This window comes from Mus musculus, chromosome 5, assembly GCF_000001635.26.
Source record: "Mus musculus strain C57BL/6J chromosome 5, GRCm38.p6 C57BL/6J".
NCBI lineage: Eukaryota > Metazoa > Chordata > Mammalia > Rodentia > Muridae > Mus > Mus musculus.
This window is the reverse complement of record NC_000071.6, coordinates 145,114,256-145,128,551: the sequence shown is the minus strand read 5'-3', so window position 1 is coordinate 145,128,551 and position 14,296 is coordinate 145,114,256. Positions and strand designations below refer to the sequence as shown.

The 14,296-nt window shown below is 52.8% G+C and overlaps 1 protein-coding gene across 1 annotated transcript; it reads right to left on the bottom strand.

The window, feature by feature from the left end:
- Positions 1-365: 365 nt before the first annotated feature.
- Arpc1b (actin related protein 2/3 complex, subunit 1B) lies at positions 366-14,296 on the bottom strand. The gene is made up of 10 exons (NM_023142.2): positions 14,211-14,296; positions 6,813-6,895; positions 5,916-6,020; positions 4,761-4,983; positions 3,858-3,965; positions 2,768-2,974; positions 2,586-2,661; positions 1,620-1,825; positions 826-916; positions 366-731 (listed from the first exon to the last, which is right to left on the bottom strand). The coding sequence occupies exons 2-10, from the start codon at positions 6,874-6,876 to the stop codon at positions 693-695; spliced, it is 1,119 nt and encodes a 372-aa protein (NP_075631.2). The 5' UTR covers positions 6,877-6,895; positions 14,211-14,296; the 3' UTR covers positions 366-692.

Sequence of the window (14,296 nt, the reverse complement as noted above, 5' to 3'; positions counted from 1 at the left end):
AAGAGATTAACAAGAGCAAGGTGTACCCCATTTGTATCAGAATCACACCACTTAACAAGTAACTTGAAACAGATGGATCTCAAGTTCAAGGCTGGTCCTGACAGCTGAAGCCCAGGCAGGAGAGAGGGTCCCTGTTCCCAGTAGCCCCTTACTTCAGACACAGGCAGCCCTCTCCACATTTGGTATGGTTTTTTTTGTTTGTTTGTTTTTTGTTTTTTGTTTTTTTTGGGGGGGGGGAGGGTTCTCTGTATAGCCTTGGCTGTCCTGGAACTCACTTTGTAGACCAGGCTGGCCTCGAACTCAGAAATCTGCCTGCCTCTGTCTCCCGAGTGCTGGGATTAAAAGCGAGTGCCACCACGCCCGGCTCACATTTGGTATGTTTATTAGCCCACATTTTGAAGCAGTTCATGACCAGCATTGTGCTTTGGGTTTTTGTTTCTTGTATTTTTTGGGTTTTGGGTTGTTTGTTTTTTTTTTTTTTTTTTTTTTTTTTGGCCTTGTTTTTGGTTTGCAATAAAGAGTATTTCTTTAAAAGGCACATTTTGTTAAATAGGCAGTTCCCCTCCTGCCTCTTCCTTTGTAGCAGTGTACTGCATCCTAGAAACATTTAGCAAAGCAGCCCTTAGCCTCCCCGACCCCCTTTCCCTCCCTCCCAGCAGCTGGGATGAGGGCAGCAGTCTAGTCTGCACAGCTCATTTGATTTTCAGGTCCTTCAAGGCTGACTCCAGGCTCTGCAAGCAAAGAATGAATAGGCTGGTTTTCAGCCATCCTGCAGATAGATACCTCACACCCATCTCAGCCCCAGCCCAGGCCCAGGGTAGTCACCTTCACGTCCCAGATGCTCATGCCGCCATCCATGCCTGTAGTGCAGAACTGTGAGCACTTGGCCTTGCCCCCGCTGAGCACCGAGATTTGGCTGTAAGAAGGTTGGGTTTAGGGGCCAAGCTTGCTGGCCATGAGCTCCTAGACCCACTCCCATGAGAAAGTATACCATGATGAGGTAGGAAGGAGACAAGGCTTGGAGGAGCAGTGTGTCAGGTGAGGGGAACAGTCCTAGCTATGGAACAAGACACTCAAGGCCTAGACCTGAACGCATTGGGAATGTAGAGTGCCACCAGCGTGCTGAGCTGGGGGCAGGGGGACTAGGAAGGGAGGACACAGTGCCTGATACTGAACAACCCTGGAGGATGGGCTTAGTTTAGACACTGGCTCAAACAACCTCATAAGGCTTAGCTAGCAGAAGGCCAGCAGAGTACATGCATCCTAGTAAGATACAGGGGTGGACCCCTGTGGCTTATAGCTTTAGGGTTTTACAAAAGGTTTGGATTCCTTCACCTGGGAAGGAATCTAGCAAGATATCCACCCCCAAGAAGCCTACCAGTCACTCTCCTGCATCCTAGAGGCTCCAGTGTGCCTAAGCAAGCCCTAGTCAGCCAGATATGTAGAGCCAAGATGACTGCTAAGTTCCTTCTGTTGGAGCGCAGCCTGGAAGTCTGCCTGCTTCCCTCTAGTCCTGGCCTGTCCCATCACCCCCCATCCTCCCTGTCCCCACTCTGCAACTCCACCTCCCTCTGGCTCCCACCCAGCTCTCAGAGTGGTTCTTAGGTCTCTGGAAGCACCTGACACTGTTCTTGTGCAGTGAATCCAGGCCGGCCCCAGTGGCTGCACCCCCCTCAGAGCTGGCCTTCTTGTCCAGGTTCTGGAAGCGCTCTCGGGCTGTCATGCCACGCTGGGAGCTCTGCTTGGGTACATCCAGCCGGCCACCGAAGCTCAATGTCACCGCAGCATTGTCATAGGTAAACAGCACCGGGAAGCAGTCGTGGCCCTAAGGAGGGAATGGGAGCCACTTAAGATCATCTGTAGTAGGGACTCTAAAACAGGGAAACTGAGGCCAGAGGTGAAACATGGTAATGAGGCATCTGGCAGCCTCTGAGGGCTACCAGGAAATGGATACCCCAGGACAGAGAGACAAGAGACCTTAACCCTAGATGTATCAAGTAGGGGCAGATAAGAAGGTTGTCCTCCCCACGCCCCAGCAAGGCATGCATCTACTTCATGTATGGCTGGGACTCTTAATTTGGGCAGACCTCCTCCCCAGCTGGGTGATCCTCCAGACAGAAAACAAGCTCTCCATATTAACAGAAAAGTGACCAGAAGGGACAGTAGCTTTGGGGACACTTGGTAACCCTGAGTCCATTCTCAGGGGCCTGTCTCTAAAACTTTTACTTTTTAAAAAAAATTTGGAGTGTGTAGGGTGTGCGCGCGCCATGGATGCTTATAGAGGTCAGAGGTGAGAGTTGGTTCTCTCCTTTGACCCCGTGGGTTCCAAGAATTGAACTCAAAGTCGTCATGGTTGGCAGCAAGTACCTTTTCCCTCTGATAAGGGGGAAAGAGAAGACTAGCCTAGGCTACATAGTAAGACCTTAAAAATACCTTGGGCCACGCATTTACAGCATAGGAATTTTGTTAACCCCCACGTGAACCAAATTATTCTGTATAATAAATGGATGAAGGAAGGAAAGCAGGAGAGGGAGAGAAGGATGAGTGAAGAGACCACTTACTGGCCCCTCCCAAATGCCACTTACCGCTGCCACTAGACTATTTTCTGTGATGAAGGTGACGGCCAGGAGTGGTAATGTCTCAGAGGCCAGGGTTGCCACGCTGAAAGAGAGGCTGAGTCAGCTACATCATTCCCTCCACTCCCCCACCCCCTTGCTCTGGGCTTCAGTTGCAGTTACTCTCCCCACATCTCTGGCCCCATACTCACGCCATCTTCTTGTCAGCATCTACCAGGCATACAGTGCTGTCATGGCTGACCCAAGCAACTCGGCTCCCACTGGCCGAGAAGCAGACCCCATGCACCCAGCCACAGCTGCTGCTCGATTCAAACATCAGCTCCCCAAAGGGCATCTTGGAGCCCCACGGTGTAGGGGCTGGCCGTTCTTCCACCTCCTTGATATAGGCAGAGAAGATCCTGCCGGGGAAAGTGAGAGGAGGAGGGGTTGGGAGGAGCCTGAGAAGGAGCTCCTCCCCAAAGCCAGGTAAGTACACTTGAGCCTGTGGATCCTAGGCCTGACCCTGAGGGACTGGCATATTCAGGCTTGATGGAGTCTGAGCCTCTGCTCTCATTACTAAGATGGGTCTGGGATGGGAAGCCTGCTAGCTCAGCTTCTTGTGACCTTCTTGGGATCCTGATCTGAAAGCTGACTGAGCAACTAGTATGGTCTAGTCCCTGCAGGTTAGATATTTACAACCAGTCCCTAGAGCAGCTCTTGTGCTCAGTTCTGCCCACACAACACACATCTGTAATGGAGGATCGCAGATTAGGTAGCCTGGGCTACACAGCAAGACACTATCTCAAGAAAATGAAAGCTGTAGGCAGCAGGTGTGTGCTAACCTAAAGCCCAGTGAGACGGCACAGTCTCTGGGCTGAGGGTCAGGAAAAGGATCTCTGGTGCCTACAGTTTCCCAAGAGAGAATTCAGAAGCCTGGAGCTGGGAGGAATTTGGGTCCACGGGCCAAGAGAGTGAGGTTGTAGGTCCAGAAGTGAAAAATAACAAAGCGAGTTTTGTTGCGGTTACCAGTCATTCGTATGCTAGTGGACTAAGCACACGCCGTTCTCCTTCAGTAGAAATCAGGAGAGCTGGAGTAGAGGAGGCAGGGGAGGGCTTGGGCAGACTTTGCTGACATTCAAGAGATGGCAAGGACTCCCTCCACCCCAGGGTGCTAACAGGCCACGATGGTGACCATTTGCAGAGCAACCTGCTGGACATGAGGAGCTGGGACTCCTCCTCCACCCTCCAAGCCCTGCTGCTTGTCTGATAGGGGTCTCCTTCCCAGGCAGACGTCCAGCTCACCTGCACTTGAAGTCACAGGAGCCTGCTGCCAGGAGCACGTTGTTGGGATGCCAGTCCAGGCTGAGCACTGTGGAGCGGATGGGCTTTTTTATGTGTTTGCACACCCACCTAGACACATGGGTAAGAAAGGCAGGCAGGTGGATAGGTAGCATGGATTGTAGCATTCCAGGTAGGTCAGAACTCTCTGCCTTGTCACTACCCACCACATAAGATCATGTGGTTCTAAATGGTTAGGGTGGAATATGAATTCTGTTTCTCCAGAGTCAAAACTGTCCTTGTCCTCCTACATGGGAGATTTAAGACACAGGTGGGACAGGCATCTGACACACACACAAATTATAATAGAGAATTGAATTCCAGGGTAGCCTTGGCTACATAGCAAGACGCGGTCTCAAAAGCCTCACCTCGGGTGGGGAATGATTGAGCAGCAGGTTCTTAGCATGCATGAAGCACAGACGAGGCGTGGTGGTGCACACCGGTCATCCCAGTATTAGAAGGGCAGAGGCAAGAGGAACACACGTTTAGGATCACCCCTGGCTATACACTGAGCTTGAGGTCCTCCTGGCCTACATTCAGACCCTGTCCTTTTTTAAAAATTGTGGCTGGGTGTTCATGAGTGGTCTCTGAAGCCAGATGCCTACTGACTGTCGGTGTTGAACCCGCTTAACAGTGCAGCAAGGGAGGCTGGTGGTGGTGCGTGCATGGAGCTCAGTGTAGTATCCCCGGAAGTCAGAGTTGTGGGGTCACTGTAGAGAGGACGCTCTGCCTCACCAGTGAGGCTCAGAAGACAGATGTCCTGGAGTCTCCACATTGCATCTGCCATGTTCAGGGACATTCTGATCTTGCATCACGTATGCACCCGTACCCCAGCCCAGGTTCCTCCACCCCCAGCCAAGCACCCACCAGTCATTCTCCTGCTCAAAATAACAGATGGAAATGACCCGGGAGCCGCTGCCCACGGCGAACTTGTTCTCATTGGGGGCCCAGCGCACACAGCGGGCAGCTCGATTGATCCGGAGGATGACCAGTGTGGGCTTCCACGTGCGGCCCTTCAGCGTCCACACATAGGCATTGCGGTCCGTGCCGCAGGTCACAATGCGGTTACTCTCAGGGGCCCAGTCGATGCCTGCAGGGTCAGGTCAGAGGACGTAAGACTAAAGGCACCCAAGCTACAGCGGCCATGTCCAGATCTTTGACTGTGGTGCCCAGGGATTTGCTCATACTAACCAAGTGCTCTACCACTGAGCCAAGCATTCAGCCCCACCAGAAAATTTTAGGCAGGTGTTCTACTGTCGAACCATGACCCTGCCCCTGACAACTGGGGGATTCAATGCAAATGCTCTACTGCTGAGACCCATGACCACTGGAGAACTCCAAGGAGGTGCTGTACTGCTGAGCAGCATCCCCCACCCCTCATGCTCTAGGGGTGACTACAAAAACTTATTAGCAGGGAGCTAGCAATCTTCACCAGCTAACACCAACCATGTTGGAGGTAAAGCCAGGAAACAGGTAAGAACTGTGCCTCCTGATACTGAGCTGCCGATCAGGCCTCTCCTGAGCATCTAAGTGCTCAGTTATAGACACCAATATAATCTCTTTACCATCTTTAAAATTTTATTTTTGCCTGGCGTAGTCGTACACGCCTTTAATCCCAGCACTCGGGAGGCAGAGGCAGGCAGATTTCTGAGTTCGAGGCCAGCCTGGTCTACAAAGTGAGTTCCAGGACAGCCAGGGCTACACAGAGAAACCCTGTCTTGGAAAACAAAAAACAAAACAAAATTTATTTATTTACTTAGTGCCTTATATGTGCCATGGCTAGTTTGTGGAGGTCAGAGGACAACTTGCAGGAACCGTTATTCTCTGACCACGTGGGTCCTAGAGATGGAACTCAGATCTTCAAGTTTGGCAGTTAAACCCCCTTTATCCACTGAGCCATCTTTATGGTCCCTAAATCAACTGGGATCAGAGTCCTTTTCATTGCAACCCAGACTACTCCAGCTAATACTGAGCGAGTTGCTGGCCACGCTGGCCCTGCCCCGTCCCCTTGCCTCCTCTCACCTGTCACCTGCCCGTTGTGCTCCTTCAGCTCGTGCACCTTGTTCCACTTGGCACCGCTCTTCTCATAGATGTGCACCTCATGGTTGTTGGGGCAGATGGCGATCTCTGTAGGGAGACGGGCATGAGCTTAAGGAAGCAGCGTGGGCGCCCACCCTGCCCACCTATGCTCTCCACTAGAGTACTCTTCCAGAGCCAGGCCGTCCCTAGCATTTAGATTCCCCCACAGCAGTCTCAGGACCCTGGAGCCTCACCTCATCCCACAGCTCTGTGTTAGCAAAAGTCCCGTTACTGCCCTGTCTCCATGACATTCCTCTCGGCCCTGGGGCCCTCCTACCCACTGTGCCCTTAAAGTGTTTCACATTCTGTGTGTTTGTGTGTGTGCACACGCGTGCGTGAGCCACAGCATGGGAATGCAAGTCAGAGGACACCTTGTCGTCTTGAGTTCTTTCCCTGCACTATGTGGGTTCTGCCGCTCAAACTCATAAAGCTTGCTTGGCAAGCAATGCTGAGCCATCTCACTGGCCCATTTTGTTGATTTTTAGAAGTAGGTTTCACTGTGTAGCTCAGGCTGGCTTCAAACTTATAAGCCCTCTGCCTCTGTCTCCTGAGTTCTGAGATGATACGCGTGTACCCCCACCCACCAGAGCAGATCCAGAAGGCCCAGGCTGTTGAACGGATCACCCAACATTTCAACACCTCCCTTTCTACCCGCCTGGCCACCTCTGCCTGCTCTGCGGTTCTACGCCACTCTCCCAGGAGCAACCACTTGCTTTAAGCAGAGATCCAAGATGTGGAGTCTGGCTGCACCCCACCCCTCAAAGCTGTCCCACTACCCTGCCACTCCATTGGACCCAGCAATCCCAGTTCGGAGGCCACCCTGCAGAAGCGAGCACTCACGTGTACGGTCCTTGTTCCAGGCATGGCAGCTGATGGGCTCCACCAGGAAGCTGTGGTAGGCCATAGTCACTTGTCTCCTGGGCCTAGGGAGGGAGGCAGAATGCAGGTCACCTGTGCCCTGCTCTTGGCAGGGAGGAACAGTCTGCTCACCCTAGTTTCCTGACCGGCCAAGTATGTTACAGCCTCCCCGTGAGCCCGTGTCCCTCATCCCAAGAAAGCAGGTGACACAAGATGTCCCAGGCCGCAGATAGCTGGAACAGTGTGGGACCCTGAGCCACATAGGCCTGCTACTTTTCACCTGTGCCTCAGTTCCTTCCGAGTGGAGGATACGCCCCTGCTCCATGAACGCACACACGCAGTCCCATATAAGAGCAATGTAAAAATTAAACAATACCCCTAACCCACTTACAGCAGAGCCTGGCTCAAAATGCAGTTGGGCCAGTCAGTGCCCGGTCCTCCCTTCCCAGGCCCTGAGGGTTGAGCAAAGCAGGGAAAGTAGATAAGACAGCTGGCACTCTGGGGCAGGCTCAGAGCTGGGCTCCCGCAGCTTCCTCCCCTACACACTGAGGTTCAGAGGACTCTGGGACTGAGGAGGGACGCCCAGCCTTCAGGCTTCCCTACAGCCTTTCCTGGCTAAGGAGCTGCCTCGGAGCCCTTGGCGCACGGCCCCTTCCCCCAGGGCATTCACCTTGCTACTCCCACATCCTGCCAGATGTGTTTCTTAGCCATTCCAACCCATATTTTCATGCCTGGGATCTCCTCTTTGCCTTTCTCTCTAGTCTTACTCCACTATGTCACTCATCCAAAAATACCGAAAGTCACCTCCTCCAAATCCCTGCTCTGTCCAACCCCTTCCCTCACCTCCCCAGACTCAGGATGTTTCGAGACTATGGAGAGACATCATGGCACTGTCGGCCAGCTGTGTAAGCCAAAAGCTCACCTCTGCCCCACCCCCACCCCACCTCTAGCTGAGGGGAGAGGAGAGTGGGGTGGTATACCTAGGCTGGGCTTGACAGCACATGCCTGTAATTCCAGCAATGGACGAATAAGATCTGAGGCCACCCTGAGCTACCCAGACCTTGTCTCAAGAAACAACCAGAGCTGGGGATTGTAGCTCAGTTGGCAGAGTGCTTGCCTAGCGCTAGTGAGGGTTCCCTCCTCAGCACTACATAAATCCGGTGCGGTGATACAAGCTTGAGAGACAGAGGCAGGAGAATAGTCCTAACTCAAGTCATCTTCAGCGCACAGTGAATTCTACCCAGGCCGGCCCGAACGACGCGAAACGCTGTCTTATAAAGCGATGACAACACTGTGCAGCCAGGAGGTGATCTGCAAGTGGGCTGCTGGGCTGGGTGGGTGTATTCACTGGGTAAAGGCACTTGCAGCCAAACCTGACAACCTGAGTTCAATCCCTGGGAGCCATGTGATGGGAGGAGAGACCTGACCCTCAGGTTGTTCTGTAATCGCCACATGCATGCGTGGCGCAGACGTGAACACACAGACAAGTAAACAGAAAAACAGTCTATGAAAGATTAGCATAGAAGAAGCCAATTGCGGCCGCAGAGATGGCTCAGCGGTTAAGAGCACTGACTGCTCTTCCAGAGGTCCCGAGTTCAATTCCCAGCAACCACATGGTAGCTTACAACCATCTGTAATGAGATCTGATGCCCTCTTCTGGTGCGTCTGAAGACAGCGAAAATGTACTCATATACATAAAATAAATCTTAAGAAAAAAAAAAAAGCCAGTTGGCAAGCCATGTTTTCAGTCCACAAAATGCATAATGCCCTCTCTGGCCCCACAAGCTAACGGTGAGCCACATGGGCACACTCTTGCCTCAGACCTATGCTCAGAATGCTCCCTCAGCTATAATGCTCTTCACTCAGACACAGACACACCCTGCTCTGGCCCCACCCTGCTCTTGGCCATTTTCAATCTCAGCTCGGTTGCATCAAGAACCTTCCACAGGGCATTCCCCAGTGAGCCCTGCCCCTGGCCTGTCCATCTCCTCCTTAGAGGTGAAAACCTCAATTCCAGATACAACAGGGACATTCTAGAAAGTTCCTGGGGTGGCATAGGACACTTGTGCCAACAGAAAGCAAGACTATCTGTGTCATCACAACCGGCTGTAACTCATGCTCTGATGGACCTGGTGCCCTCTGCTGGCCTCCACAAGCATTGCGGTCACATGTGCATACCCACAGACACACAATTAAAAATAAAATCTTTTTTTCTTTTTTTTTAATGATCCAAGCTAGAACCTCTAGTTTGGATCATAGCTCTATTATTGGTGGCTTTATTAGTCTTATAGGGCTCCCTTTTCTACAAAAGGCTTTACCCCAAAAGGACATGCATGCCTTTTACTCAGGAGGCAGAGGCAGGAAGATCTCTGAATTCCAGGCCAGCCAGTTCTATGGAGTGAGTTCCAGGACAGCCAGGGCTACCCAGAGAAACCCTATCTCGAAACAGAAAAAGATTAGCAGAGGAAGCTTGAAGTCAGCCTAATCCATAAGGCAGATTAGCAGGGCACAGCTCAACTAGAAGCCACTCAAAAGCCCAGCTGATGGGAGGCAGAGGCAGGCGGATTTCTGAGTTCGAGGCCAGCCTGGTCTACAAAGTGAGTTCCAGGACAGCCAGGGCTATACAGAGAAACCCTGTCTCGAAAACCAAAAAAAAAAAAGCCCAGCAGCTGAGCTCTGCTTGGCGCCTGTATTCTAGTGGAAGTCCAGGGCTGTAGTCTGGAGGCAGAACCTGACTTCCTAGTGCCTGATATTATGCTGCCCCCAGCAGCAGGCTCCATGTGTCTTAGTGGATAATTCAAGACAACTGGGGGAGCCCTGACCCGTTCCCTGGAACCTAAAGGTTGTGTATGGAAGCAGTAAAAAGCTGGTTAACACTAACCAGAAGCATAGGGTGACCAGGTAAACGGTTCACACACATCTACCAGCCAATCACACTTTAGCAGGAGGGTTGACAGCACAAGGGAGGCAGATGGGTAGGGGAATCATCTTCTCATCATGTCTGAAACGCAACCCAACTAGCAGTGCTCCCGACCACCCAAAGGGGAGGAGCAGGGATGACACCCACTGCCTGTCATCCACCTTCGTGTACACTGCAGCGGTGCAGAGTGGGCACACCTTTAAAACTCAGAACTCACAGCAGAGGTAGGTGGATCTCAGAGAGTACAAGGCCAGCCTGGGCTACACAGAGTTCCTGGACAGCCAGGGCTACACAGTGAGATCCTGTCTGTCTCTCTCAGGGGGAGGGGGAGGCAGAAGGCAGAGGGAGAGAGACAGGGAGAGGTGTGTGGGTGTCGATACAAACCTGTAACCCTGGCACGCAGGAAGCCGAGGAGAATTTTTACTTACTTATTTTGGTACTGCTGGGATCTGACCCAGGACCTGTACACTATTGCTGAGCCACACCCTAAGACCTCTCTCTCATTCATCTGTCAAAGAGGTGGCCCAGGGGGACTGCAAAACCTGCTCCTGTTCTATTATTGCCTGGGACACAGAGATCCTGGGGGAGCCTGAATCAAACTTCCTGTCTGGCTCCAAACCATCTCCTGCCAGCACAGCGCTGGGTCTCTGTTCTCCCAGGAGCATGGCCCACACGGGGTCACTCCCTGCCAGTCGACCCAGGGCTGGGAGGGGCAAGGGAAGGAGTGTGGAACGGAGCTGTCATGCTGAGGAATGGACTGCTTCTCTGAAATTCCTAGAAGGGGCACTGAATGGTGCTTTGGGTCTCCAAAGCGACTTGGAGTTTTTATCCTGAGAATGCTCCAAAACATAAAAGACTAGGATTTTTGGCATGATGCTAAGTTTTTTTAGACAGGAATTTTTTTTAAGGTTTATTTATTTTATGTATGAGTACTCTATCTGCACATACACCCATGTGCCAGAAAAGAGCATGAGATCCCATTACAGATGGTTGTGAGCCACCAGGTGGTTGCTGGGACTTGAACTCAGGTCTTTTGGAAGAAGCTCTCAGCCGCTGAGCCATCTGACAGCCCCATAGACGTGAATTCTTAAACTGTGCCTGGTAGCACAGGCCGGTCAGTAACCCCTTGCACTCTACAGACTAAGGCAGGAGGGTCATGAATTTGAGGCCAGCTTCATATACAAGAGAAACGGAGGGGTTTTTGGTTTGTTTGTTTTCTTTTACACTGTTGGGGATGGTACCCCAAACCTTGTACATTCTAAGGAGGGGCTCTACCACTGAGCTACACCCCAGCCCCTCACTGGGGGATTCTAGGCAGGGGCTCTACCACTGAGCCACACCCCCAGCCCCTCACTGGGGGATTCTAGGCAGAGGCTCTACCACTGAGCCACACCCCCAGCCCTTGGGGATACTTCCTGACCATTGCTAAATGACTTCCACACTCCTGCTATCTGTATCAAGGAATGTTGTGTCGAGGAAAATGCCTGGTTGCATCACAGTGATGTATCAACAACTGGGAGAGGCCCTCTGTGTTCCTAATGGAACAAGTGGTCAGAAAAGCCAGACGCTTCTACCTCAGGACACCCTCGGCTGGGGAGGACCTACGCAGCTCCCTTCCTAAGCCTGCCAGCCAGAGCCTCAGGCCCCTTTGCTGCCAAGGACATTCTTCCAGTGCCTGGGTCCCAGAGTTCCTTCCAAGAGTGCTGGGTTAAAACTCTCCAGCAGGGTGCGCTGCTGAACATCGGAGACAGAGCGGGCTAAGGCTGTGGGATCAGGAGTTTGAAGCCAGCTTGGGCTTCATAGGGAGAACCTGTGATTGATAGAAATGGATGGACGGATGGATGGATGGATGGACGGACGGACGGACAGACAGACAGACAGACAGATTAGATAGGTAGGTAGGCAGGCAGATAGACAGGTAAGGGGCTGGTGAGATGGCTCACCGGGTAAAAGCGCTTGCAGCCAAGCCTGATGACCTGAGTTTGATCCCCAGGACCCAGGAGCGAAGGAACCAATTAAGGCTTCTAACTTGTCCTCTACCCTACCCCCCCCCACACACACACACATAAATAAATATCCTTCGCCCTGGCCCCTTGGCTTTTCTTGGCTGTGTTTCCTTGAATCACACACTCAGTCTGGCTGGATTTGAGACTTAAGCCAAGCCGGGAGTTGCCTGCAGCGAGAACCTTGGCTCCACAGGCAATCCAGGAAGTCCCCGCCTAGCTTGGGAGCTCAGCTAAGTACAGCCAGCAGCAGTTTTTTTTTTTCTTTTTTATGGTGCTAAGCCTTACTCAACTTCCTGTTGTGGGTAGGAGCCTGGGTGGTGTGAGCAACCCTCCAAACCCTCAGTTCCTCTTCTTCCCCCTCCTCTAAACTGTCCTTGAAGACTTACTGAATGAGGGAAAGTCAAATCCAGCAACAGATTAAATAAATTCTAAAATATCGTAAAACACCAGTTTAAAGAACCAAAACAAAAACTTCTCCAAAACACAGAAGACTCGGTGCTAGCAGGGCTGTGGGGAGACCCTCATCTGTTCCATGCCTTTGAAGGGCCGCGTGCTAACTTCTAATTCCAACAGCTTGTATGAGAGCAGACAGAATGTGGGGCTGGAGAGAAGGCTCTTTGCAGAGAACTCCAGTAGCCCTCAACCACCAAATAAATACTCTAGCTCCAGGGGACAGCATTTTCCACCACCCCAGGGCTCAAGTGTGTGGGCGCGCGCGCACCCAACCCATAAAAATACATCTTTAAAAAGAGAACAACACTGATGACCTTAGTAACTTGAAAAAGCAAACTTTTAAAGCCCTCTTTCTTAGGGTTGCCTTACTACAGAAAACCCTTTTTATATCAGTGGGTGACAGATTGGAAAAACCCACATACCACTGAGGAGGCTGGATCACTGGTAGAGCACTTGCCTAGTAAGTTCCAAGGCCCTGGGACCAAGACAGAACAAAATACTTTAATTCTAGTTGGGGTTATTTGTTATTTGAAAGATCCCGAAGTGTGCTCACCTTTAATCTCAGCACTGAGGAGACAGAGCTCTATGAGTTCAAGGCTAGCCTGGGGGGAGGGAAGGAGGAGGGAGGGAGGGGGAAAGAGAGAGAGAGAGAGAGAGAGAGAGAGAGAGAGAGAGAACCCGAGTCCAGGGGAAAGGAGGAGACCCTGCCTAAAAGAACAAAACAACCCAGAGTGAAAAAGAATCACCAGCGTACACCTTTAATCCCAGCACTCGGGAGGCAGAGGCAGGAGGATTTCTGAGTTCGAGGCCAGCCTGGTCTACAGAGTGAGTTCCAGGACAGCCAGAGCTATACAGAGAAACCCTGTCTCGAAAAACCAAAATAAATAAATAAATTTTCATTCACACAGACCTTTGCCTTGCACGCTTCATTGTGTGTCTTTGAGTGCCCATGGGTGTCGGGGTATTCGAACTCAGACCCTCAGGATTCCCCCTCCCCAACTCCACCCCTGTCAGTGCTTTTATTCAATGCTCCATCTCCCAGCCCCGCACATTCTCTTACAGTAGAAGCCCACGTGGTAAATCTATTCCTTTTTTATTGTCCACGTGAAGAAGTTGTTCCCTCCAAGTCGCCCCGCAGGGCTGCAGCTTCGGACCCCACCCCACCCTCCCACCTCATAAGGCCAGGTTCAAAGGAGTGCAGAAATAAGGTCTGCAGCAGCAGACAAGCAGGCACTCTGCCAAGTGTACTAGCCACATTTGGCAGCTAAGCCTCCAAATCTGGAAGGTCCCCATTTTCCAGGCAAGGCAAGTTGAGCTCTAGAGAGGCGAGGTGGCTCGACTGCGTCAGCAGCCACACCGCCCCAGGCTGGAGCTGCCTCGCGGGAACAAGCTTCATGGCCAGCACCTGGGCTGGCTCCCAGTTCAGGATTCCAGCCTATTTGCGGGCCCCACCGGGACCTGCCCTGTCCGGGGTGGCCTGGCTGGGTGCCCCTCGAGCCGCCAGGGTCCGCTCGCCCAAGCTGGGTGGAACCAGGAACCTGGACCCCTGCCGGGTATGGTCACTGGGGGATGAGGCGGGGCAGGGGTGCTAGCTCATTTCCCGGTCGCAACAACCCGGAAGGCTGCGGACCGAGGGGGAAGTGACTGAGCGTGGGGCCCTGCGCCCAAAGTAACGGGGCGACACGGGTCTCGGGGATCGAAAGCGGGGCCAGGAAAGCGGAGAGGGGGCGCGAGGCTGGGGCTGTGCCGTCTCGATGGCGTCGAGTGCGCGGGGAATCTCTGCGATTCTTCCCACCGCGCCCCGCATCCCCAGAACGCCGCCCCCCACTAGCTCCTTGCCAGCCCCACCCTCGCCGGGAGCCCCACCAGGCCCCCATGCACACGGCTCTCCACTCCTCTCTCATCCCCATCCCCCTCACCGTCGAACATCGCCTCGAGTCCCCTGACTTCTAGGTGGCCTCAGACACCACACACACCTCGCGACCACCCCGCGCCCCTCACCTCGGGTCTCCTCGGCCGCGGACTCTGGACAGTCGACGCGCCGAACCGGCTCTGAGACCCGCGCAGCGCCGCAGCCACTTCCTCGT

Excerpts from the sequence above, each read along its gene's own strand:
- Arpc1b (NM_023142.2), bottom strand. The coding sequence starts at position 6,876 with ATGGCCTACCACAGCTTCCTGGTGGAGCCCATCAGCTGCCATGCCTGG. Across the intron at positions 6,021-6,812 it reads CTGGAACAAGGACCGTACAC|AGATCGCCATCTGCCCCAAC; the intron begins GTGAGTGCTCGC and ends GTCTCCCTACAG. Across the intron at positions 2,975-3,857 it reads TCCTGTGACTTCAAGTGCAG|GATCTTCTCTGCCTATATCA; the intron begins GTGAGCTGGACG and ends TTTCCCCGGCAG.